The 22,510-nt window shown below is 42.0% G+C and overlaps 1 protein-coding gene across 1 annotated transcript in view; it reads right to left on the bottom strand.

Annotated features, from left to right (window-relative positions):
* The window catches only part of TSNAXIP1 (translin associated factor X interacting protein 1), a 29,370-nt gene that overhangs the window by 3,641 nt on the left and 3,219 nt on the right, over positions 1–22,510 (bottom strand). The window contains 13 exon segments of the mRNA XM_068956432.1: positions 633–756; positions 1,482–1,591; positions 2,593–2,754; positions 4,323–4,451; positions 6,103–6,233; positions 6,526–6,685; positions 8,161–8,330; positions 9,195–9,330; positions 11,865–12,061; positions 16,000–16,093; positions 18,196–18,319; positions 19,796–19,908; positions 21,686–21,776. Coding sequence (XP_068812533.1) covers positions 633–756; positions 1,482–1,591; positions 2,593–2,754; positions 4,323–4,451; positions 6,103–6,233; positions 6,526–6,685; positions 8,161–8,330; positions 9,195–9,330; positions 11,865–12,061; positions 16,000–16,093; positions 18,196–18,319; positions 19,796–19,908; positions 21,686–21,776 — 1,741 coding nt within the window.

Below are 22,510 nucleotides of genomic sequence, written 5' to 3'. Positions count from 1 at the left end.
GACATCCTCTCTGCCTGCCTCTGGAAAGAGATTCCCTTTAATGTGGTAAGAGTTTTAGAGAATAAAGTGCATTGCTTCTTTGGCCACAGGACTGAATACATAGTTCATTTCAGCAGAGTTTCTCAACTGCCTGTTTCGCAACTTACACTGCCTGTCCTAGAGCAGTGGAAAGCGTCGCCTCCCATATCCATAGAGGAAAAAGAGGGTAAACCACAACTGTCAGTTGCTACTGCTGCAACTCACACAGCAGCCATGCTTCCCTAAGCCTGCTAAATAATTCAGTTTAGTGCTAATGCTAGGATAGGGTAGATATTTATTTGAGTCCAAATTTGGAGTCAAGGTGCTGAAATATAGGAGCAAAAATAAATGTCCATGCAAACCTTTCACCTTTGGGGAGATGCTTGTGATTTTTTTTTTTCCCCCAAGTGTAAAGTGCAAATAAAGAGAAGGAAAAAACTTTTCCTATCACCGAAAAGGAACAAGCTTGCATTGCCATTGTCTGCAGATGGCCTTCAGATGTTAGAGCTTGTAGTGGGGGCTGCAGATATGTTAATCTGATAAGCTTGCAATCTGTCTGCTTACCGTCTGCTTAAGTCTGAGTCAAAAGGGAAATTTAAGAAATGACAGCTTACTTCATTGAATAAGGATTTGTAGTTGATGAGGTCTTCAGTGCTGTCTAGCTTGTACCTGCTTGCATCAACTAGTTCTTGGATTGAATCATTCCTTTTCAGGGGAAAAACTTCCCTCAGAGCCATGCTGTATGGAGACAGGCAACACAGACATAGGTGTGTATGCTGTTACAGTATGCACAGATAATGCATGCCAGTATGGCTGGTAGTCTTTTAGCCTATCAGAGGTCACACATGTGTGCCTGTATTCCAGGGGCCAAATCTTCAAAAAGTCATTGCTTTTATGGAGAAAAGCTTTTCAAGAAGTGCATGCACCCACCAAATACTGAAACAGGGGGAAAGTTTTCACCAAAGCTCAAGCCGCAGGTGCATGTTGGATGCTGAGCTATTTGGGAGAACTCTCAGTGTGAGTATTGATTACCTGGCAGCCTAGTCCAAATTGGCAAGTGTATCTGTTACAATGATGTGTTCCCAGCTGAAGGGCTGGAAATGGCTGTCTCTCTTCTGCATTATGGCCCCAAAAAAATGCTGTATTTAGCTATTGCTGAGTATCACACATGAAAGCACAGCTGATTAACTGGGAGAGGATTGACAAATCTTGCATCTGTAGTAGAATTCACAGAAATGCTTTATATCCTATCATAGAAGCTCATGGGAGCACCGCATGGGGGTCCCATATCTCCTCAGTTAGAGAAGCCAGCTATGTACAGCTGTCCTCATGTGAATTTAACTCTGAAAGATGTTCTCCCAGCTGTGCTGGCAGGTAAGCAAGGCAAACAGGCTCAGCGTATCAAAACATCCAACATGTGCCACAAATGGGCAGAGCTCAGTGGGCAACAGTTGGCCTCTTGCCTGAACTGCTCACTGGTCAGGGATCCGGTGTTTGAGCTATCCCAGGCAGCCAGCTCCTTTTGCAGATTGGAAATCAGCTGATTCTGGCCATGGTACTGTTCTTCACCTACCTGTGAAACAGGGAAGGTTCACAGGTCAGTAAACACCGTATCTGTTATCCTTTGGACTTACCTTCGGAAGGGTAGAAGAAATGCAAAATGGCTGTGCTCCCTTTTACATAAACTTTTACCTGAACTGCTTGTAGTTATTTACAAATGAAGCAAGCAACACAGTGGCTTGCAGAGCAGCTGTTCACAATAGTTTCTTGTTGAAAAACTTGTTCCAAAGCAGGACATGTACCATCACATGCAGGACCTCTGAGGCAGATGACTCTGCAGATATGTCAGGGGCCTGGGGCAGAGGCTCGCCCCAGGGATGAGCTCTTAGACCTCTCTCAGGGCAGCTCTTAAACCCTCAGATGGCACTCTGGATCCCCCAGAATGATGGTCCTTCTGCCCTGATGGCTCCACAGTATCCTTGCCACTCTTCCACTCTCAAGCAAGAGGTAAACAGGGCCAGTATAAGGTTTCCACATGATGGGAGAAGCAGCTGCAGCACCAGAAGAGAACCTAGGGCTACATGTCTGCATGATGGAGAGATGCGGTGAGCTAGAGCTCTTCAGCACCAAAAGAACTGGGAGGTAGGGAGCGAGGCTACCAGGGCCTGCACAATGCTGCATTTCAGAGACTGTGTCTTGATCTTCACATACACTGCATAAGGACAAATCATGAGTGGTTTCAGGAAATAACTACTGAGAAAAACAGGCATAAGCATTGCAAACAGGAACTTCTCACTGGAGAGGGCAGATATGATGTGAGAAAAGCATCTGAAAGAAATGGGGTCTTCTAGGAGCTCTTTTGGAAGTAGAAATAGCCTTGCCATGTCTTGCATGTACATGATTCCCTTCTCTAGTATGTGTCTGTTTACTTCTACTCTCACTAGAGGGTGCAGGTTCCAGGGTGTGGGAATGAGAGGTGGAGCTACTTTGCAGAGGAATGCTTCCCCTGCCTTCTGCCTGCCACAAGAGAGATGTCTGGGCAGAAGTGTGTCCCTGGTTTGGAGGGTTGCCTACCTTCCCAGTGAGTATGTCGTAGAACAAACTCATAACATGGTTTGATTGATAGAGTCGCATGTTCTCATATATGGTGTAAGACCATTCCATGGCAGCGGCATCTCCATGCTTCTTCTGGAGGTAGCTTAGAAAGAACTCGGGAAGACTGGATCGCTTCCCTGTCTGTGGATGACAAGTGAGTAACTCCCATAAGCAGCAGAACTTAATCAAATCCTGCAGTCTGATTCCAGCTGTTTTCAAATGGATTTGTGTCTTACTGGGATCTCTGCTAACACAGTGCTAGTGCTGAGTAGATATTTGTTCTCTACAGTCTAAAAACGGGTTAGTTCATGCTGAAGCTCTTCTGTTGCTGAGACCACTGACAAAGTTGCTCTTCTCCTGCCTATTTTTGTGAAATTTATAGGAACTTGCTACCTTTGAGGCCCTATCCCTCTGTGAGGTTTAGCTGATTTGGGCTCATGGGTTGAGAATGGGAAGCAGTTACTGGTAAAAATTAGAGCCCAGTGGTGAGTGCATCAACCTCATTTCCCCAGGAAACTGAGCTAAAATTAAAAAGATAGCTGCCATAGAAAACATTAAGGTGTTTAGGGGAGATTTCAGAGATGTTTTTAGGCTCCTAGCTCAAGAGAAGAAATCTGTAACAGAACACTGCCTCTCTGAAAGTTGTTCTCATATAACTGAGGCACAGCAAATAGGCTTGCCAAAGATCTGAGGAGATGATATACTTATCTCTAACATGGGAAAAGTTAAATGGCCACTTTTCTTCTGTTGCTGAGTCTCGTATCTGACCAGTCAGGCAACCCATAATGTCTGCCTTGGCAGAGAATACACACCTCACCCTTTTGGCTTCCAGTTCTCACTGCCAACCCACTCTGGACAAAAAAGGAGAACTCTATTTTTTTTGTAACAAGGCCAAGCACTTTTACACTAATTCCTTTATCAATCTAAGCAATTTTTCTGTCCCTGGCCTCTCATTTGTCCTGCGTGCCATCTATTTCTCTCTTGCATTGGCATAGATGCTCTGGAGCTTAACAGTTGACTGTGCAGGGAACCTGACCTGGGTTAAAATCAATCCAGTAAGAAACCCTGGACATGCTTTGGCTGCACAGATATTGCCAAGTTTTCTATTACTTAAGAGCAGAGACCTGCATAGTCATGGCGGGGTCCTCGTCTACAGAGCACCACCACAGCCCAGAATAGCAGCAGTCAGGTGTAGCTAAGGACTTAGATTCATGAGCATGGCTGATTTAGTTCAGGGTGACTGTACTGCTTCCTCCCTTGGGCTCCCTGACTTGTGGAGCTTTCTTCAGGGACAGTTCAGCTGCTCTTGCAACAACAGTTGGACCATGGCAGTTTCCAGCCTTATTCATCAGAGAAACCAGCACTAACTTCTGGTTTTCTGAATACCTCCCAAATTGCAGTTGTGGCTGGGCAGCAGATACTCCATGAGCACTCAGCTTTCCCTGGTGCAGAAGCTGGAGAAGAAACTCCTTAGAACTGGGATGCAGCTACTTTGGCTATCCACGTGGTGCTGTTATAGTTCATGAATCAATTCCCTGGGGAGCAGGGCTATTGCCAGCTCAGGCCATTTGTTCTTATAATGTTTTATGTGGCTGAATCTAGGTGGAGCACCAAGCAAGACATGGGTGAGACCCTGTCTGCCCAAACTATTCCATTTGGACTGACTGTGATACCAAATGCTGTTTGCAGAAAAGGAAAATAGGACAAACCTGTTGTTCTAGTGCAATTTTCTCTCTCCAGACATCCTTTAGGATAGTCACCACATCCTTCTTACTCAGCTTTTTGTTCTTGACTTCACCTTCGTACCTCAGGTACACAGGAACATCATCACCTTTGCCCTAAGCAATGAAAAAGAAGCAGAGATGTAGATAAGACATTCACATCACTGGCAGCGATGCAGTACCAAAGCCATGTTCTTAGCATCTAGAGCCATAAACGGGTCTTTTTGTAGGTCTCATTCTCAGCACTATAAGACAGACATCTGCTAGCATCTGTGCAGTGTGTCTCAACTGCTCCAGGGTGGACCTGCTTAAGCTGAGGCCCACTCTATCACATTGCTCATTCCCCACAGTAACACAACTCAAATCTTCTAACATTAGTGACTTTTTGGTTGTGTCCTGTTGTGTCCAGGCAGCTGTTAGCATTTCTGGTCACTAGTGTAATATATCTGCAGTCAATAACATTTTTATTACAGTGGAACTATGCTTATAGCCCTCTGTGTTGTACAGTACAACACATACGTACTTTCAGATGAGGGGTATGTACAATGAATCTAATCTGTTGGGAGCCAAACAGCAATGTTTGAGGTCTATACCAGACCTCTACTGAAGCATGTGACGCTGCTTGATTTAGTGCATTGAATGTTCTGATGCAAGTCCTGCAAGCCGAAGCATAACAGGAAGATATGCTACTGCTTGGCTTGCTCTTGCTGAGAGGAAAGGCCCTGTTCCTCCCACCCTGCCCTCCATGAGCCAACTCAGCTTGCTACAACGCCAGGAAATACAGGAAAACAGAAGTACTTTCTTTTCTGCCTAATGAGTTGAATAGATGTACTGGTGATCAGAGGAGCACTGGAGGAGGTGCAAGGAAGGGCTGGAACTCTAGCTGTGGAGGGGAAGGAAGTGGGTCCTTCTCTCAGTGGCAGTGAGCTGATAGACCTTGTCCTTAGACAAAATCGGGCTGTGGGTGAGGCTCTGCCCAGAAAAATGGAAGATCTACCAGTAATGGCAGGGCAAACAGTTTAAACTTCTGAAAAGTCTGAGGAAGAGAGCTTGGAAGGAGCAAGGAAACGCTACTGTGCCCATGAAAAAAAAGTTTGTATTCAGTTATATTTGGTATCATGTGAAGAACTCTTGAAACAGTTCCTGGTTCCTGTATCACTTCCTGATCCTCCTGCACGCTGGGGTGGAATGCAATGAGGCAGTGTGAGCTGAATTAACTCCCTGATGCCATGAAAAGGAGTCATTCCCTACTGTGTACTCTTGCTACTTACTCTAAGCAGGTTCATTAACTAAACCATCAACACACTAACCTGGGAAAAAATGAATATGGATTTCTGGTTAGCAGGTAGAGTCTACTTCCCTGGCAGCAGAGCCAGAACCATGTATAGCAGAGAGAACATGGTTGGGAGCAGGGGGAGATGGGCAAGATCTTTCAGCAGCAGCAAGGTGTTAAAATGACTCTGCTATATTGGAAAGCATTAGTAAGGCACTCTAGCCTACTAGTATTACCTGCATGTCTGATGACTCATGTAATATCACTGTGAAGTGGGGCTGCTTCAGCTGTGTCTTCAGGTACACTCATTCTGTTTCTGCTCTTCAATAACGCTTGAATTTCCCTAGCTTAAAATTGTCATTGATTATACTAATGGGAAGGTGAACATTGAAGACATCAAGTCCAGCCATGAAGTAACACATTCTCCCACCCTGCTAACGGGCATTTGTTACCAATTAATCTGAATGAAAAAGAGCAAAGAAAGCTTGCACATACCAATCCGGGGAAGACATCCCTCTCTTTCAGTACTCCTGTTCCTATTTCTTCCAGAAGCATATCAACTAGTTGATCGCTGGATTTCCCCTCAGCCAGAGAGCTCCACCGGTCAGGTCCACCAGGAATCACATCTGCAACAGCAGAAAGACACTGAGCTGCTAGAAAAAGAGAACATGCCCATGCATAGTGGTTTTGTGTGAGATCATTAGGAGCTTTACAACAAACGTAGCTCTCTAGACATGTAGTTCATCTCCTAAGCTGCATAAGGAAAAACGGTATACCCTGAAAGCTCCTATCTCTTTCAGGCCACTTCTTCCCTAAAAGCCTGGGAGGAAATAGGTTGTTTCAGGTAGGAAATGCACAACAGCAGAGTATTTAAAGATGAGGTGTCCCAAGCAAATCACTATTAAAGAAAGGTGGCACCTGAACACTTTGCCCAGTTTGGCCGGGGTGTGCAACTGCGCTGAACTTGTTGGAGTTCAATGAAGACATTGTCTCGCTCTTCTGCAGTCTCTTTGTGGATTTCCAGGAGCATGTCATATTCCTTATGAAGCTGATCAAAATCTTTCTGCCAGGTCTTCATCTAAAGCATAGAGAAACTGGGATGATAATAAATTCATCACGCTAACACAGAATTTTTCTGTTGTCAGACAGCTCAGATGAGCAGTCAGTATAGTCCAAGGACTTATGGACAGCTGTCCCTCTAATTGCCTTTAGATGGGAAGAAAAATAAATCATTTATTAATTTTTACTGTTACCATTTACAAAAATATCTGATAAAACATGTCAGTGACACTTCTGCATCTAGTTTTTTGTTTAAAAAGTAGATCTTAATCCATTAGGAAGTAGCTGGAGAAACACAGATTTCTTTCTTCTAGGAATTTTTACACACATCCCCTTCAGAATGACTGTCCTTTACTTAGAAAGTATTTCTTTTTGATATGATTTATCTTTGCTCTACCAGCACAAAATTACATCATGATCCAGAGGTAACCATAGCTCTAATCTGGGATCTGAGGACTGTGCTTGCATCTATAAGCCATGATGTAGGGACATGCATACTGGATCAAGTTGTGCTAATGGTCAGGGCTGGAATGCAGCTGCCAATTACCCAAATATATCTTAAACAAACCACTACAATCTTTCTGAAGCACAAAGACAAATGGTACTTTTTTGGTGCACTGGAGGTATGCATCCATCATGGTTGTGCACTGCATGATGGGATTCAATGTGTTCTCCTTCTCATGCCCCTTCTAAAGACCAGGTTGTGTGACTGCTGACACTCTGCCATTGCTGGGCAGGTTGGAATCAGACCCCATCTTAGCTGCTAGTGTGTGATATCCCTTTGCTGTTCTGCAACTGACATGCCATTGTTCATGGGCATCTCCAGCATAAGGCAGGCATCAAAATGTTTATTCTGAAAAGACAGCAAACAGATACAACACGACAGAACCTAGTCATACAGCGGAACCTAGTTCAGTTTTATCACAGTGGGAAAATGCATTGATCAGCCCTCTAAGCCTGTGCTGAGCTGATGAACCTGGAGTTGCTGGTTGGCTAAAGAAGCCATTTAATATTACTGGAAAAGGTAAAAAACCCATATATGTAGATACACACTAGCAGCCCAGCTCAGTGCTATTTTCAGTTAGCCATGGTTTGGAGAAAACTGTGTGGTGTATGTGAGATGCACCTAGTTCATTGAATTATGTGCATGATGACTTAGAATAATTCCCAAGCTGTAATTTGTGGGCTGTTGGTGGTTTGTGGGCCAACATTGCCTGTATAGTGCTAATTCAGTTAAAAACTGATGATAAATATTTGTGATGGTATATTAATTTCGAGTGTTCAGGTAGTCTGTGATTCCAAAAATGTGGGAAATTTTGGAGTTTAGAAGACTCCACACAGTGGCTTTTCATTTCTTTCATGTAAAAAGGAACAAAGAAATGCCAGTATGGGAGCTCTGGGTTTACTGAGTCCTTATCCCAACCTGAACACTGAAGCATTGTATTATGTTTGTATTTATGTGGTATAGCATTAAAATTAGGAGCTCATGCTCACCTCCTGAAGTAAATCAGAATATTTTTTCTCCAATGATTCAAAATCTCTCCTGGGCACAACATCTCCATAGTCTGCTATCATTGTGTTTAGCTCCACCTGGGCTTTTGTGAGGTCCTGCCGAGCTATCTTTAATGCCAAAGTTAACTTCACCACATCTTCACTCTTGACATCTTTAAACAACAGCCATTGATTAAAGGTCATGACAGTAAAATTACATATGTAGTTTTCTAAATCATTTATTGAGCTCTTAGATGCTATAACCTACAAAGTGACTGCAGGAGCTGAACAGGCATAAAGTAGACTTTATTATTATTAAAGAACTGCAGTTCTTGAATTATATTGCAGTGGTACATTCACATCCACTTCCTCCTCTCCCAAGCACACGTACATCTTCAAAGCCCCAGTCTTTGTTTTGATTAATGGAAAGGAGCAAATGAGGGGTAAGCCCTTATGTGGAGGCAATGGCTACAGCCAGTGAGCGCAGAGCAAAAGCACAGTGGGTGCCTGAATCCAGACTGTGGCTCAAGAGAGGCCATTTACTGAAAGGCTCCCCACCACGACGATTAACCTGCATGCCACAAATGCCAGTAAATTCCTTAAATGCAGATATTTATGACACCTGAATCTCAGCAAATTAGCTGTCCTTGTGGACAGGCGCAAAACTGCTGGCTGTGGCTGGGTAAGACTCTCAAGTGCTGACAGCTGGCACTGAAGTAAAAAAAAAAAGTAAGAACCCTTCGCATCAGGCAGCTCCTGCCTTGAACTTACCTGCTGTGCTAAGCAAAAGAGTACAAGAATATAAGCAACGACTTACTGAATCAATTAGACTATTAGCAGGTACGTTCCTGCTTATTCTCTTTAGAAAATATTTAGGCACTTTTTGTCCATGAATTTGTCTAATTTTTTTTAAGATTCAAAGAGTCTCTGAAGATATTTCAGAGATACTCTTATTTTTTTCCTGTAATGCTGCACACATAGGTCTTTATCTGGGTCTTTGGGCAGGATGGGTTCGTTCAGAGATCCACTTTCTCTACCTTGGACTTGGCGAAGTGTCAGGCCCAAACGTTCATTATGCATTTCATTCAGGTTTGCTAGAAGCAGTTTACGGGCATGGTACTCATTGAGATAGCGAAGGTACTCCTCAGTGAGGCCCTTTTGAAGATTCTCCACCTGCACGGAACAGAGGCTTGAATTGATCAGGAGCACAGCATCAGTGGGAACTCTTGGACTAGCTTGATGAGACTAGAGCAGAAACTGAAGAGTGGAAGACAGTATAAGGGAAGCAAAGTGGAAGGCACTGGAACAGGACATTGGGCAAGAGATGACACCGTAGAAAAGGATAGGTTGGATGGGAATATGACAGAAGTGTTCAAACTCAGGAGTGAATGTGCAGAAGGGAGCTCCATTTTAGTGTTTAGTCTTCTAGAGAATTAATTACATACAGTTGTGGGTTTCACGATTTCTCTGTTATAAGCTCATATCTAGAAAACCTTCCGGCAACATATTCTGCCCTGTTGTTGGTGATACAGGAGAAAAAAAGCTGCTTCTCTTACCACTTTACTCCCCTGGAACTGCTGACAGAAATGTCTTGGATAGCAGCACAGGGTTGTCTTCTGTTGTATTTTTCAATATTTGCTGTAACTTTAAATTTTAATTGTATTTTAAATTATTTAGTGGCAAAGTAAAATAGACAGAAATCTGGAATGCTAAAAACTGGCATTATGTGTAAAACATGTGCAAAATGTGCTTTTCATTACATGATCACATCCTGTCACTGCTGATGCCTGCCTCATCTGCTATACAGGGAATGAATCAAGATGTTCTTTTTCTTATTGCTCAGAAGATAGCTGTTACCTCAAAGAATTCTTATTATTTTCTTATGGAAGATGAAAAAACGTGTTGGTCTCATAAAGATACAAGCTTTCTGGAGCAATGCTGTTTTGCCTATGTCTTTAGACCATCATAGCCACAGCAGCACTGTCACCAACAAAGAAGTTAACAGCTTGGATGGATCCTTCCAAGGAATATTTGAATGTCTAACACAGATAAAATATTTGAATGTTGCCTCAAAAATGGAATATTGCTTTTAGCAGAATTATTCTTCTCAACCTCCTTCACCTCCTAGATTACAAAATTTAAATAGCCCAGGCTAAAATTTGGCTTCAGCGCTCTGTTCTCAGATAAGGTAAAAAAAAAAACTTTGCACAGCTCCTCAGTTGCCTTGTGTTTAAATTGGGATAATTCTAATTTCTTGCTTCTAAGAGAAGGCTTTGTGTGGTTCCATGCAGCAGGAAGGCCTGTGAATACCAACAAGAGGAGGGCTGAGTGTACATCTAGGACTGCAAATGGAAGGTATATTTATGAGCACTTTGATCTAGCTAGTGAAACCAAAGCCTCTAGGTGCAACAAGTGCTAGTTGTATGTCTATAAGGAGTCTATATAGTCTGTGCTGAAGCTTGTTCATCTTCACCACCATAAAGTAACTAAACTAGTAGATGAAAACAAGTTCAGGTAGGATTGCTCATGTTGTTACCACACTTGTGACCACAGCAGAATTGCTGTGTGAGACAAGGACTCTGTCTCTTCCTGGTGCTCAGGATATGTAAGCGTTTTTTCCACAGGAGGGTGGTACAACCCTGGGATGGGCTGCCCAGGCAGGTGGAGGATCACTATCCTCAGAGGATTTCAAAATTCAGCCATACAAGCTCATGGCTGACCTGAAGCAGGTCACCTGTAGGTAATAATACTGCTTCATGTGGGAGGCTGGGCTGGACACTCCAGGTGTTCCGTCCAGTTAGCAGTTCTATGATACTTCTGAATTAGCTATAGTAGCTGTTAGGGCTCTGAGAGCACTAATAGTCCTTAATTGTCCCGACCAGCCTCATCTCCTCCTCCACCTGCACACCTTCTGCCCACAGCCCAGTACATGGTCATCAGCATTTGCTCGGGTGCTGTGAGAGCGTGCTGCTGGCTCACTCTACTCCATAACGCAGCACTGCTCTTGTTGCTCCCTAATAGTAGCATCATTTCAGCCCGAGTAGCTGAAGTTGCTTGAGAACTGAAAATTCAAACTGGAAAGACTGAACTAATCTTGCCTGTAGATATAACGGAGCTCCGCCTGCAGTAAAGTGAAAGATACAGATTTAAAGATGTGTAAGTGCACAATGTTGTGTAAGAGTACATCCACTTTTAAGTAAGAATTTAAAAGTGAAGGAGTGAGTGGAGTGAAAGTAAGAACTCCTGTGATAACTGTGGAGCTATATGGTCAATTACATTTCTCGGAGACTGTCTAATTGACTTTCTGCTAATGCATTATCTCCCTCAGCGATTACTGAAATTCTGCTCTCAGCAACTTAAGGTATTAGCTATTAAAAAAAAAAAAATCCAGCATTAGTACCAGAAAGATATTTCTTTCCTCCCCACTTTAAATGTGACTCTGCAAGAGCCAGCTGGGACAACAGATGCAGGTGAAAAATTCTGACAACAGCACCACAGGCTATCCTGAAGGAATGGGATATTCTCTGGAGTTGGCTAAGATCCAGCATCAATACCATGCCATGCCCAGCATGCCAGACGTTCAGTGCCCACTCCAAAACATCTACCGGCACCAGAGGATGAAAGACTGGAAATTGAGAGCTCAGATGTATAAAATGCACCTAACTGAAATCAGGAAATGTTTGACTCATCATCATAGTCCAAGTTACCTGAATCTCAAGAGAACTCTTCTCTTCCTTCATGTTGTCAATGAACTTTAACAAATGTTGTTTCTCTTGCTTTAACATGTTTATTTCAACTCTTTCCTTTTCCTGCAGTGCCAATATCTGTTGGGTGTACTCCTCAGACACAGTTGTGACCATAGCCTTCAGGGGCTCTAGGGCGCGGATTATCTCCTTCTGATGAGCTAAAGAAAGCAGAGGTAGGTTCTCAAAATGAATGATCAAGCCTGAATTTTTTTCAGCAGGGCTGTTGGATATTCAACCCCAAAACAGTGTTGGTTGGAAGTAGGAGTGAGCATGGAGCTTTTACTACTTGTCCTGGTGAGCGCCTAAGGAGTGGGAGCTTATCTTTCGGGATTATATTCTGTTGTTTATCCAGCCATGCATATGAACTTCATAAGGATTATTATGTAAGGGCTTTTGATCTTAGCTCATGCTATTTATGCTCTTGCTTTTCCCTCCAATGAATCTAGTAAAGAATTCGATTGCTCTTCTTGGCTTACTCTGCTTAATTTGTGCTTTTCACTCTTTCTTCTGACTTAAAGTTTTTCTTAAAGATACTTATCTGAGGAAACTGACTGTACTTGACCTGAGTACAGAATCCTAGCTATGGTTACATGGAAGGATTTCATCAGATACCATTTCCTTGGTGTGGAGGCAATAGTTCATATAACTAGATAGAATTCCACCAAGAAAATAAAATGATCAAAGACAGGAAACAGTGTGATTCAAATAAGGCTGCAGCAAGAGTTTTGATTGCTGAATAATGCATCTACTCCCTCTTCTAAAGAGAAGGATGGAAATGCTGAATAATCTGACTTAGGGTTTTCTTCCTTCTCAGTAAAACTTGGTATTAGTATTTATGTACAAACATTATGCAATGGATTTTGCACTTTAGGACTTAAAACTCATACATTGATACAAGAACAGGAACTACTGTTCTCATTATACTTGGGTGTGAATTTCCTTCCTGCATTGTAACTATACCAAAGGTTTTGCAAAACTCTTTCACTGTAATACTTGCACTGGGACAACTCCCCCAGAGACGGTAAAGATGAGAGCATAGCATAGGGATCCTGCTACCCTGTGCTGTTTGGCTGTTCAGTGAAGACCAAGGACACCATGTTAAAACTTCAACACATTTGTTCTAAGGTGTAATTTAAGTGTTTCCACAACTGAATCCTGACCATGAGCAAACCTCTTTAATCGTAATACTGTTTTTAATTGCAGCTGCCTGATGTGAGAAGTTATAGAATGAGCACAACTAGTTGACTGCCAAAGTGATTACTTTGTAGTGTGGACGCTGGCCACCGCCATTTGAGAACATTGATTCTCTGATGACCTCTCATAACTCTCCCCAAATCATGAAAGGACAGACATTCTCCCACTTAGAAAGAATTCAGGCTGTGGTGCAGCTCACTGTATATACAGAATTGCTGGATGTACCCAGAAGTATTAGCATCAAAAAGGAGAGAGTGTGAAGCCCCAGGGGACATAGTGACCTGAGTATTTTACTCAACTAATTTACTTCACTATGAAGTGAAGAACTATCCTGAGCTTTGTCTTAAAGGAGCTCCCAGCAACATAACCTGTATCTCAGATCAACATAACAGCTGTAGGGATTGGATGGCTCTCTTCTCCACAGTGCTATTTTCCAAAATCTGTGTAATATCTTCACATTTATGTGGATTTACTTCAGAAACAATGCCATAAAGCCCCAGTGCTGACCCAGCACAAGCTTGCTACGCAAAAGAGCTATGCTTGCAGTCGTATGTCCAGTTGTGGCAGAAGACAAACAGTTGTAAGCAGCCAGTGCTGACTGCACATCAACTGCTCCTATCGGAGGGTGCTGCCTCCTCTGGTCTGCATGCTCAACAGTGCATGTGCTAGCTACTTCCAAAGTTTGTTTTGCCAAAATGATCAAGTGCAGCTAAATATACAGCTTAAGCAGTACAGTTTTAGGTCAACTTTTAATAATAGTTTTTCTAAACCAGATTGTTCTGAACTAATTGGGAACGTGCAGTTATGCCAGCAGATTTAGGAGGAGAATTCCCTCTGGCAATGGGTGCCGTGGTAAGAATCTTGAAGTGCATACAGATTAAGCTGGGACAGGATATATGACTGCAGCCTAAAAGACTGAGTGAAACACAGCTGTTAAATCACTTAGACTAGAAAGATAACAGTCAGTTGGTCACATCCAAGCAATATGGAGGAGTCAGTATTTACAAGGCAAATACAAGGTACTTTAGAAAGCAGTACAATATAAGCCAGGCTATGGCATGGAAATCAGTAGTCGCTCTGAAACCTGAAGTGAAGAAATTCTGTGCTGTGGTAGAGAAGGTTTAGCTTTAGCTTCAAATGAGCTGAAATGCTACAGATACAGTATACATGTTAGGTGCAGTGACGAGTCATCTCTTTACTCAATCCAGACCACTTATCAGCTCCAAAGCTGCAGCTCAAAACTGCAAGCACTGTAGTAAAGGACTGTAAAGTGTGGAATATAAAATTCCGATGTTAGGAACCCTCAGAATGGCCATCTTGCACAGATTTTGAAACAACTGGTTTTATAAATAGTTATATATAATTTAAGAATAAAGATAAATACTTGGGAATGCAGTTCTACAAATGAGTCAGTTCCCCTCCTTTTCATCTCCTTTTACACTCTTTCTGCTCCTAAACACTTGCTCTTATCTCTCCTCCAGCACAGACACTTTGAACAATTCAACTCACTAAACCAACAGGGGACTTGGCAGCTGTTGGTCTTTTTCTTTCTTGCTGGGTGAGTTGGTTCAGCTCATAGGTGATTAAAAGCACTGTGAGTACACCTTCCGGACTAGGGAAGTGGAACCTTCTTGTTTTTGTGGCCATGAGTTGTTAGATTAGCTCACTGCTTCCTTGGGCAGTCTGATAATCCTTTGTCTGTGCTATGCAGAAAAAGAGAAGACTGGAAATCACTTACTGATAGCTCCATCCAATTCTCTTAGTTAAAAGGGCATATAAGTCATGCAGACCTCATTAGTAAGGTAAAATCTGTAATTAAGAAAATGAGTGTGTCCTCAATACACATAAAGGTGGGAGGATTCCAACCCCAATTGAAAACTTCCCTCCAAAAATTCTTTTTTTATTTCTTTTATTCTTAGAACTTCAAGTTTGTTTGCTACCATGGCATTCTGGTTCACTAGCATTCAATTGATTTCTGAAAATAAATTTGTCATAAAACATACATTTTTACTGGGTCTCCAGAGACTTCAAAGGGCAAAAGAAGAGGTAATATCACATCCAAGCAATATGGAGGAGTCAGTATTTACAAGGTAAATACAAGGTACTTCAGAAAGCAGTACAATATATGCCAAGCTATAGCACGGAAACCAGTAGCGTCTCTTAAACCCGAAGTGAAGAAATGTCTACAACAGAGTTCTAAAAGAAAACTGATTTAAAAAAATGTTTTTACGTAATGAGTAAAATTGACTCACCGACTCAGGTAGAAGTATGCTGTTGACTATGATTAGTTAGTTCAGGGAATCCATACTGGAATAAACAATACCTATCCTTTAAGACACTGTCCCAGTAGAAATCTATTGACAGTTTTCAGCTGCACAGGGACTAATGTGAAATGAGCTGCTGGCTACAGTCTATGTCTATCCAACTATGATTGTTTACAAAGTATTGGTATCACTGTGGCATCTCAATGCCAAGCAAAGTTTAAAGAGCACTAAGAATGGCTTGGGAACAGCCAGTTCCGTTCTCCCCTGCCTTACTTCAGGAGTAATTCAAGCTTAAAGTTACTAATGCAAGTGCATCCAAACATATTAGCATGCTACATGCTACTATAAATGTGATTGTCCCAGACAAACCTTGAGACACTGCTCTTGCCTGGAGTGTGTATGTGCTGAAGATGAAAAATACTTCAGTCAAGGTATGAGGGAAATAGAGCTAGTAGATCAAAAAGAGACTTATGAGTTCATACAAAGGTATCTAGAACATTCATTTTACTCAGTTTGCATATGGATATCTATTTAAACTGTTCATCTTGTATTTGTCCAGTAAAACTCATCAGCTGTGTTAAGAACACTTTTCTATCACAGTGTTTTTTCTCCCCGTGGATCAGAGTCCCAGAGCTTACCCAAAGTAACTTCATATTCATTCTTTATAGCTGACAGTAAGGGCTTGTAGGTCTTGAAGGTGTCTATGAAGAATTCAAAGATCTCTCTGTAGGGCTAAGAGAAGAAAGAGAGAGCTTGAAAAAAACACTCAGTGGCACATTTTTCAGATTTTAGGGACAACTGTTTTGTCCAACACAAATGGTATCTAATGACAGGGAGGATAAAAAAAAATATTGCTATCACATAGTATTTATGTCTCCATCTTCTGTCCAAGATCCCAAATATGTCATATGACAGTGGAGTTATATCTCCACTGTTGATTGGCTCACTCAAATCTACCTGTTTGCTCTCCATCATGCTGCAGTGCCTAAGAAAAGCTTTAATCAAGTCTGTCAGGGCACTGCTCCACAGAGGGAAATTATAATGTTCAAACGGAGTTGACAAGGGCTCAAGTTGCATGATGGATGATTTTAAAGATGTACAATGAGATCGCATTGCTTCTGCTGCCTATTTTGTCTAGTCTAATGACAAGCTCTGCAGGAACGGTGTGTGGATGCAGCAGTACAGGCTGGGGGGATGACCTGCTGGAAAGGAGCTCTGCAGAGACGGGGGTCCTGGTGAACAACAAGTTGACCACAAGCCAGCAGTGTGCCCTTGTGGCAAAAAAGGCCAATGATATCCTGGGCTGCATTAGGAAGAGTACTGCCAGCAGGTTGAGGGAGGTGATCCTTCCCCTCTACTCAGCACGGGTGAGGCTACACCCAGAATACTGTGTCCATTTCTGGGCTCCCCAGCATAAGAGAGATATGGTGCTACTGGCGAGAGTCCAGTGAAGTGCCACCGAGATGATTAAGTGACTAGAGCATCTCTCATATGAGGAAAGGCTGAGAGAACTGGGACTGTTTGGCCTGGAGAAGAGAAGACTGAGGACGTATCTTATCAGTGTGTGCAAATATCTGAAGGGAGGTGTCAAGAGGATGGGGCCAGACTCTTTTCAGTGGTGCCCAGTGACAGGTTGAGAGGCAATAGGCGCAAGCTGAAAAACAGGAAGTTCCATCTCAATCTAAGGAAAAATTTTTTTACTGTGAGGGTGACTGCACTGGAACAGGTTGCCTAGTGAGGTTGTGGTGTCTCCATCCTCAGAGATATTGAAAAGCCATCTGGAGAGGGTCCTGGGCAATGTGACTCTAGGTGACTCTGCTTGAACAGAGGGGCTGGACTAGATGATCTCTAAAGGTCTCTTCCACCTTCAACTCTTTTGTGATTCCTTTATTCTATCCTTCTCAGCAGGGTAAAACTTGTTCAGAGAGGACAGCCAAACTGCCACATTGTATCTGGGCCACGCAAAGACTTCATTAGCAATAGCAGTGTTCTCAGTAACTGACTGTACCTAACTATTAAATACAATTAAACAGGTTATGTAAGTCAAAAATATTTTAAAGCATAAAAACATCTATGAAACCTCTGTTTTCTCTTGCCATTAGTCACTCTCCTCATTTCTCTCCATTCTCTTCAATCCACCATTTTCCCTCCTCATCACTACAGGATTCCTCTGGGAATGAGAGTTTTGAATTAACTCATTCAGAGGAAATTGAATCCAAGCTTCCACACCCTAGGTAAATGCTCTAATTGCACAATATCATGAAATGAGGAGCACCCACTCCTATTACATTTTGAGTTAAAGTGGTGGGTTTCACTCTCCAGTGCATGCGTTCTCAAATGCTCAGAGCCCCCAGGCTCAGACCTTGGAAAAACTGCTGAGGATCCTGACTAGACTTAGGCAAGAGCTAGATTAGAAAGCCCCTCCTTGACTCATGCAGAAACCTAACTTCAGAAACAAGGGAGATTTTGCAATGAAAAACTGGGAACCTAAACATTTGCTGCTTTATGGATTTAGGTAGTCATCCTCAAGAGTTTAGTGAATGAATTCTGTTTCAAGGCCACTTTAGGTTACTATATCTTTTTGAAAACTTTGGCTTTGATGATTTGAAAATGGAAGCGGCTATAGAAGATGTGAAGAAAAAACAATCTAACACATAAATAACTTTCTGTGCAAGTTCTCTAAAGCCATGTGCAAAACCATTTCTTACCCAATACTGCCTTACCACCTATCTACCACCTATCTACTGCCTTACCTCATCTATTTTGAATGATCAATTAAAATAAGAAATCCATCCCAGCATGTAGGTTCAAGTCAACAGAACTTTTAATCAGACCTGTAACTTTAGTTCCTGGGAATTCTTTTTAGTCAGGTCAAGAGATTGCAACTCTTTCCTTAAGTAAGACTCCAGTTGCTCCAAGTATCGTGGCTTTGGAATGGTAAGAAGAGCCTGTTTATTGCTGTAGAGACATAGGAAAAGAAGGGACACAAGTATGGACTTACAATCAATCAGCTCAAGGATCTTGGTTCTCTCCTTACTGCCAATTACTTCAGACTAGACTTTTTTTTAACTATAATAAACATTTCTCTCATGCAAGAGAAGCTCATAAAGTAGACAATGGAGGATTGATGGGACAGGAACAGGGGCTATTCTAGACATCCTGCTATTATTATTCTTCAGTTTAAGAACATTATGCATTCCCCCAATACTTTTTGCTAAAAAAACCATGTGAGCGGGTTCTGTATCAGAAAAGGATAAATGCTAATTGCATTATTTGAAATCAATCAAGGAGAATATTCATTATTTGTAAAGAGAACTGATAGTATATTTTATCTCCTGAGGTTCTAGGCCAAGTGTCCCTTTGTTGGAATTTATCATGCATACTTCATACATTAAAACCAAATAGAATTAAAACTAAAAAGCTCAAGTATCCTTATTATCACATCATTCACAACTCTGTGTCCTGCAGGCCTGCCATGGCCATGAGTGCACCAACAGGCACCAACAACCTCTTCCCCTACCCCTGGGCATTTGGGTGCCTGCATTCAAGGATAGCTCTGTGATAGCACAGCTGAAACCTGAAATCAGGCTGCTGGGAAATAGCTAAGGTGTGACATAGAGCTGTGAAAAGCCTCATTAGGGGCTTACACCCCTTTGTTTGGGTGCTGCATTTAAGCTCAGGCCCTCAGCCTTGGTCCTTGTCTGAGCTAATTGTTGGAGAACAGCAGGAGCAGGCTGTGCCAGCCACAAGGGAAGGGGAGCTGGGACCCCAGGGCAAGCAGGGGCAGTAATGTCCCTACAGGGTACAATCCCACAGGATCCCAACAAGAACAGCAGAGTAGGTCCCTGATGGTAGCCAGGCAAGTCTGTAGTGATGAGGAAGGTCTGAGGCCAAGCTAGGACATCAAGTCAGAAGGCCAGGATCAGCAAGGTATCAGGTTGGCACAGGCATGGCTGCAACATAGCTCAAGTAGGGACCAAGGCTGAAGGCCTGAGTGAAGATAAGGAGGCCCCAGAAAGGTTTCTCACACTGCTCTTTACAGCACCTGATGCCAGGTTACACAGTTAGGCCATATCAGAACTGCTCTTGAACACAGGCAACCTAGGGTGGGAAAAGAGCTTGCAGAGCCTGTTGGTGCACTCAGGGCCCTGACAAGGTCATGTATAATGTAGGTCAATGAATTATCAAATAATAATATTTTATGGTAACGTTTTCAGTAAGCGTGACTCACTATTACATATATTTGATGTCTCCTGAAGAGCTGCTAGTCAGAACCAGCAATGTATTTTCTGTTAGGCTGAAGTTTTGTGAGATAACCCAACATCAGCCTTCTCACTAACAATGCTGGAAGAGATTCTGTTCTGTAATTCTTTGTTTTCAAAAACTGCTTCCAGTTATCCTGGTGACTTAACTATTAATACAAGCTGTGCTTACCTAGACTTTCTCTCCTTTGGGACACAACAGGGTTTATGATGCTGTAGGACTGTCTGTCCTGATGTAAATGCAGGCCATGTGGACCAATGGCCTCTAGCAGAAAGCTGGAAAGGCTGAAAAAAAAAGGAAAGTATCTGTATGCTGTATCTAAAGATGGATTAGGTCCACAGCAAAGAGCCCAACTGACATGGAAAATAGCCCAGCTGATGCCTCACAATGCTGAACTAATACAACTGTCTAAGCTTACAGTGAAACACAATGAAAAGGATGCTACCCTGAAACTCTTCTCAGCCAGGACTGACCATGCCTAAAAACTGGGTTGAGCTTTTTTGTCCTTTGAAGAAATAATCTTCACAGACTAGTACAATTTGTTAATTGGATGCACCTCTAAACAGTCCCCTGGTAGCTATTGTTCATGCTGCCCAGACTACACAATTGCGAGAAAGCGTTCACATCTTTGGATGAAGAATAGTTCCTAGGTCTATACTGGGACCACTGGAAAATAAAGCATCGCATCAACAGATCAGCAACATGTTCTAATTTATATGAAAACCAGAACAGGAGGTTTGACTTAGGGCTTGTTTCCACTGGGTATTTTTGCTCTGGGGTATGTGTCCACAGACTATCCCATAGTGGGGACACATTTGGCTAAGTTAACTCATGTAGACTACCAGTTTTAAACCCAGGTTGGTGAACCTACACAAAACACCTGCATCGCATAAGTGTAGAAATGTAATGAAGATCAGCTCTGACGAACAGTAAAAAGAAAACAATAGATTAATTAATTTTCCTTCAGAAATTATAAGTTCTTCTGAAAGCAGAATCCCCTTGCTATCTTTGAGCCTGTTAATTAATTTCCTTTTTGGAACTTTCTCAGTATATTGGGGACAGCGGGTGTGGGACAGGTAAGTTAGCTATGCTGGATTGCTCTGCTTTATCTTCATTATTACAACTATGTAATCAACATGGGATTATCCAATACAAATTGCTTCCTGTTAAGGAAAAAAAAAAAATTAAAATTAAATATGGGCTATTTGACTCCAGATGTTTGACTTTCAAAAGCCAGCTTTCAGGCTTGTCAAGTCTTGAAACAGTGAAATGTAAAACTTCAGGAGTTTAAAAGGCCTAATAGCAGTAAGAAGTAGGGAGATTATATTGGAGAAACAGTAGGAGTCCAATTTATTGAGACTTGAAGATCTTTTGTACAATGAGGAAAGCGCTTAGAGAATGTCCCAGTTCTAGAGACAAAATAATACACTTTAATTTCTTATACTAATGTAGCACATTTAGCTTGTTACAGAAGTGGCACATTCCTGGAATACAACCAAAATGCTAATGAAAAAAAAACCCAAAAAATAATATATGACTTTTACAGCCCTTAACCTCTCATTAGGTTGTTGATATATGTGTTCCTGGAATTTGATTTCTCATAATTTGGATACAGTTTTTTCAGTGTACTAATTTACTTTATTTACTAACACTGATACATACTAGGGAGCAGATGTTCTGTAGGAAGCTCCTGGCCTGCAACTAAATAGCATGTAGTTTCAGGTCTGCTTTTTAGCTGTATGGGTCCAATTCTGTCTATAATATTTGGCATGTATGTCCACTCAAGAAGCTGTAGCCAACAGCAACATTTATATGCCTCTCCTTTATCCTCCACCCTTAAAAAATTCCATAATTAATCCACAAAAGTGACATCTAGATATGAAATGCAAGAGTTTGCAGCAACAATCAGCTTTTGTCTCTCTCCATCAAAAAAAAGATTAAAACGACTAGAACTTGCTTAACTTCCTAATAGTTCGGGATGGTCCCTGAGCTTTCAGCAAGGCACTAATGTTCATGAAGTTAGTTAAAGTTTGGATGTTTCATTGGAATACTTCAACTCACCGGAGTCTTCTGTGTCTTGGAAAGAGTGTATTTCAATCTGTTAATATGTGTTTGGCAATCTGGAGTCTCAGAGGAAGATGCAAGAGAGGTCCTGTGCAATGGCAAGAAAGACACATTTCAAAATATACAGAATGAACTAAATACATGGTTCTATCCATGTATGAAGATTGAGAATCTCAGAGGAAGATACACCCAAAATAAACAGCCAGTTATGAACAGATGAAAATACCCAACAGGGTAACATATACAGAGGGACTGATTGAATAAAAAGATGGGTGACTTTGATTATTTGGATAAGGCCCGTAGTACAGCTGAACTCCGGTATTTGCTATTTGATAGCTGGTGCAATGTTTGGTACTGTCCTCACTGTTCCAATAAAAGTAACCATTTGCTCAATCGACTGCCAAGCTGCACTCTGCAGCTGAGCAAGCCTGAATGAATTGGTCTTCTAAAGAGTTAAGATAAGAAATGGTGCTGGAGAAGCTGACTGTGGCCCATGAGTTAAGAATTGGGATTTTGGGTACCCAAAGCGCCTGCAAAGCTAGCCCTCTGGGGTGGCAGTAGTGCCACAGGATAGATGGACCAACAACCAGAGGAACTAGCAAAACACAGAACACGTACAGCCAACAGATACAACCTAGAGCTCTCTTTCCTAGATTAGAAACTGATACGTATAGCAGAATAGGGCTTTTAGGAAGTGAACATATGATTGCATGTGTATTTTAGGAGAAAATTAGGGCTGCATGAAATGGTAAAACAATGCAATATCCAGAGATCACAATGAATTTGTAGAGTCACTTTATTGTACATTGGCACAGCACGATC

This window comes from Struthio camelus, chromosome 10, assembly GCF_040807025.1.
Source record: "Struthio camelus isolate bStrCam1 chromosome 10, bStrCam1.hap1, whole genome shotgun sequence".
Lineage (NCBI taxonomy): Eukaryota > Metazoa > Chordata > Aves > Struthioniformes > Struthionidae > Struthio > Struthio camelus.
The sequence above is the reverse complement of the archived record's forward strand: the minus strand, read 5'-3'. Positions and strand labels throughout refer to the sequence as shown.